The sequence below is a fragment of the Arachis ipaensis genome, chromosome B04, assembly GCF_000816755.2.
Source record: "Arachis ipaensis cultivar K30076 chromosome B04, Araip1.1, whole genome shotgun sequence".
Taxonomy (NCBI): domain Eukaryota; kingdom Viridiplantae; phylum Streptophyta; class Magnoliopsida; order Fabales; family Fabaceae; genus Arachis; species Arachis ipaensis.
In genome coordinates, this window is record NC_029788.2 from 82,561,738 (window position 1) to 82,566,251 (window position 4,514).

A 4,514-nucleotide genomic window follows, 5' to 3' on the forward strand; every position below is an offset into this window, starting at 1 on the left:
TTTTCCGGTGTGTGCTCTCTCTTTCTCTAGTCTTGTATGTCTTGTGTCCCTTGCAGCCTTTCAGTCCTTGTCTTCTTCTTCTTCTTCTTCTTCTTCTTCAACCATTCCAATACTTTCTGTCCCTGTTTCGCCACACAAACACACCCGTTCACTTTCTCATATACCCTTATCCCATTTTTTTCTAACTCAGTAGGAAATTGATGCAATTTACCTCAGCTTCTTCCAAAACTTAAACTTTAGGAACTTTACTCGAATGGGGTTGAATGCAATTGTCACCTAATCTAGTTTCTCACCTCCTTAACCCCCATTTTATTCGTGTGTTTTTGTCTTTTTGCGCATATTATAAATTTATAAATATATTTTATATATGGACATAAGGACATTTCTTGTTGAACACAAAGCCCAAAGTTCTAGAATTTGAGGCATTGCATATATTTTTCTTTCCAGCGTCTGAGAAAAAAAGGAGAAACATTGTTGTTTTTCTTTCTTTTATTTTTCTTCTGGGTCAGAAAAATGTCAACATTGCAGATGTCCCATGTTATTGATTTAGAGCAAGGAAATCATGAAGATGATGCTGTTGTTGGAGGTGTTGGGAGTGATGATGATGATGGTAGCGTGTATTTATCTGATGCAGAAGAGGGTGGTTCAAGCCACTCTCATTTCTATTCAACACATGGTGATGGTGGCTCAGCATTTGATGATTGCAGCTTCTCATGTGTCTCTGATCTTGAAGCTGCTGCTGTTGTTCATGATTCTGGGAGGGCTTCTTTTGCTTCTGATTTCTCTGTGGAGCTGGGAAATGCAGCTGGGGTTCCTGAAATCAAAGTGCATTTGGATAATAATATTATTAATAATAATAATAATAATCACAAAGTGGAGAGGGATTGTAGAATTTGTCACATGGGTTTGGAGAGTGATAGTTCTGAGTCTGGTGTTCCAATTGAATTGGGTTGTGCTTGTAAAGATGATCTTGCTGCTGCTCACAAAATATGTGCTGAGACATGGTTCAAGATTAAGGGGAATTTGTGAGTATAAAATCCCATTTTACTTCACTCTTTTTAACTGCAAAATTTGGTTTTTTATGTTTTTGTAATGCTAAATTTGATTGATTCTGTGGATGTTTTGGACACCCTCTTATTTATGATTCCTGGAATTGAGAATTGGATTGTTTGGTACTGCTCTATATGTATACTTGTTCTATGTCTTGGTGTTGAGTCTGACAAATATTCTCAATTACTTACAGCTATGGTTTCCTTCTTGAAGGGGATTTTATTTTTCCAAAAGAAATCATAGAGGATTAGGGTTGTGGATTGTTTAACTTGAGTGATGAGTGTAAAGCTGAAGATGATGATGACAAAAGTGCTTGGAAACATATATTTTATAGTGTTTTAAAGACACAAATTGGTAACATGCTATGTCTCTCTATGATTTCTTCAACAAAGGGAAAGTTGTTCAGAAGAAGATTAAGATATTTTAAAGAATGTGATGAAAAAGAGAAATGGCATACGTAAAAGCATAACTCTGTCCCACACTCATTAAGCTGACATGTCTAAAGCACCACTGGAATTTTTTTCTTGTCCCTTTTCTGAAATTTAGGAAGCTTCATATTCTTTCTTATTGTTTTTAATCTCTTTCAAAGTGGAGAATTGACCCTTGTGCCTTGTGGCCTCATATTCCTGTATCTAAATATCTTAGTTTGATGCTTGTTGATTAGTGATGTGCCACCTTAGAATATTTTAATCAATAAACCACTGGTCCTAATTATCTGATCATTTAAGATGGTTGATAATGATCAACTTTTTGTATTGCATAATTGTTGTGACTTGTGAGCACTACTACATTATCAGTAAAAATTGACAAGATCCTTGTTCCAATCTTATGAAGTAAAATATTCCATGTTGTTTTACTTGCAGATAATATATTAATATGACAGTTGAAAACCCTTTTCTCAGTGCCACATGCCAATCCTTGATTTTAATTGTAGTTCTCGAACTCTAAATCAAAGTTTTTTTGAGTTTTAAGTTTTCTGTACTTTCTATGAATACATGGTAGGGCATACTTTATCTATGGATTGGTGGTTTTCAATGCCTTAATGTCAAATTGGAAAGCAATTTGTGTAAGAAAAGATTTATTGTCATATCTGATTCAGACGCAAATCCATCCAAGTGCGATATTTTTCCATGGCTAATTTAAAATCCATTAATGGAACAGAATATGAATCTATCCCATTTCAGAATCATTTTTAATGGATGTATTTGATAAGTAACATTTAGATAAGTATTTAGAAGGTACATACGAAAAGTCGAAGCAAAATTCAATCACTAAACTTCTTTTTCATGTATTTTTAAGTTTCTTGTGGATCACAAAAAAAAATTACAATAACAATTCACTAGGCGTAAGATTTTTAAATTTTAAAGAACGAAAATATTTTATTCTTCTAATTATACTAGTTTGGATTGATTTTTTTTGAATAAAAAAGTCATTTTTAAAAAAAATAAAGTATTTTTATTCAATTTAAAACCTATTTAGATACGTCTTTTAAAAAAAATACTTTTATTAAAAAAAGTAAATTATTTGCTTTTTCTAAAAGCTAATAATATTTTACTTTAAAAAAAAAACAGAAGTAAAATATTTTTTTAATATTTAAAAACTCTTTTTAAAAAGTCTATCCAAATGTAAAATAATTTTTGTCTGTAAAAAAAATATCTCTTTTGAAAAGATAAAAAAAATAAGTAATTTTTTCAAAAGTCAATCTAAATTAACCTTAAGAATATATATATCTTTGTTATGTTTTTTAATTTTTAAAAATTTATTTAAAATTACTATTTTTAGAGTTTTTTTTGTTAGCAATATAAACACTCATTGATTGTAGAAATAGAAATTTTTACTATCACAAAACATAATATTCTTATATTTTTTAACTTTCAAAATTTTGGACAAAGAAAAAATATTAGTCTCCAATTCTTGTGTATATATTTGTATTTTAGGAACAGAATCCAAATACAACCTTATTTTGTCTCTATAGTAGTATTTGGAAGTTGTCTTTGGAGTACAAATACAAAAAAAGTAGTAGACACACTTGTTTAGCAGCTAAGACACACGCACTGACACTATTGATTAGATGTTATTGCTTGAGAAAAATTGTAAAATCCGGTCAAATCGTAATTAATTAAGTAATAAATTAAAAATGGGCTAAAATGATTAGAAAAATTAGCAATCAAAATTTGACAATTTAAATATGATTTTTGGACTCAATGGATTTTTCTAAGTCGAAAAATATAGTTTTTTGGGTGAAAGCGCACACTGGAAATTTGATTAGTAGTACCGGTTGAGATCTGTCCAATATTGTGGCTGAGAAAATAATTTGAGTAAGAAAGATTAAAAAGTTAGAATTTATGATTTAGAAAATAAAAATATCTAAAACGCAGTATAAAATGCTAATCTTAAATATTTTGACCCAAAATTGGACCAACGAGTTTATATACGTGAACGGGGCCTAAATAGGACCCAAGCACAAGGTATATAAGTGTCATTTATGAGCATTGAAGCTCATTTAACCCTAAAATGGAGAGGGAGGGACGGATAGAGAGAAGAGAGAAAGAAAACCTAGTTTCCCAAACTTCAAATCACCATAACTTTCTCTCTGGAGCTCCGATTGACGAGCTGTTTCTGGCCACGCATCGCTCTTTTCAATCTCTTCAATTATATCTAGATATTGTGGTGAGTATTTTGTTCTTCTTTACCCATTTTTGATTTTTCTCTCTAAAAATGCGTTTTGGCTTTGGGTTTGAGAAATTTTGTGATTTTGGTTGTTCATGGATGCTCTAGTATGAGCTATTGATGAGTTTCATTAACTATTTTCATGGGTTAAGGTAAGAATCCTCCAACCCTTGTGATTTATAAGATTTTGTAAACCTTAGAGTAATGTATATGTGAAATTGGTTATGTTAGTGTTGTTGGGTGAATTTGGCACACTTTGAGAACTTGAATTGGGTTATGAAACTATTGGTGAAGCTTGGAGCTAGTGCTTGGTGGAAATTTTGCAAGGAAGGACCAAGTTATTGTGACTACAAGAGGTACGGTTTAAGTTTCACTTAAGTACCGTGTAGTGTGATGAGGATTCTTAGGCAAGATGCCCCTAGGATTAAGTTTGAATTGTGTTTTTGGATGAATTTGATATGTGTAAATGATATATTATGATAATTGATGATTTGGATGAGAATAATGTGATGATGCATAGTTGATGTGTTGTTGTAATTGGTGTTGAGTAGTGAATTATGTAATTATGAGTTATATATGTATTGAATTGATGAATACTAGGCTGGAGGCCGTGTACTTTGGGCCGGAGGCCGAAAAAGATAAGACTGATAAGTGGATGAATGTATGGTGTGAATGATATTTGAAATTGAGTAGAATTTGATAATGATTGTGTGAAAAGTTGGAATAATTTTATAGGATATTGGAAATTGAGGTTTGAGATGTGAAATGATGACAATTGAGTTGAAATAAGTAAA

The 4,514-nt window shown here is 31.4% G+C and overlaps 1 protein-coding gene across 1 annotated transcript; it reads left to right on the forward strand.

Annotated features, from left to right (window-relative positions):
- Nucleotides 7–1,183, forward strand: LOC107637846. The gene has a single exon (XM_016341128.2). It carries the CDS (start codon nt 514–516, stop codon nt 1,027–1,029), a length of 516 nt encoding a protein of 171 aa, XP_016196614.1. The 5' UTR covers nt 7–513; the 3' UTR covers nt 1,030–1,183.

Excerpts from the sequence above, each read along its gene's own strand:
- LOC107637846 (XM_016341128.2), top strand. The coding sequence starts at position 514 with ATGTCAACATTGCAGATGTCCCATGTTATTGATTTAGAGCAAGGAAAT.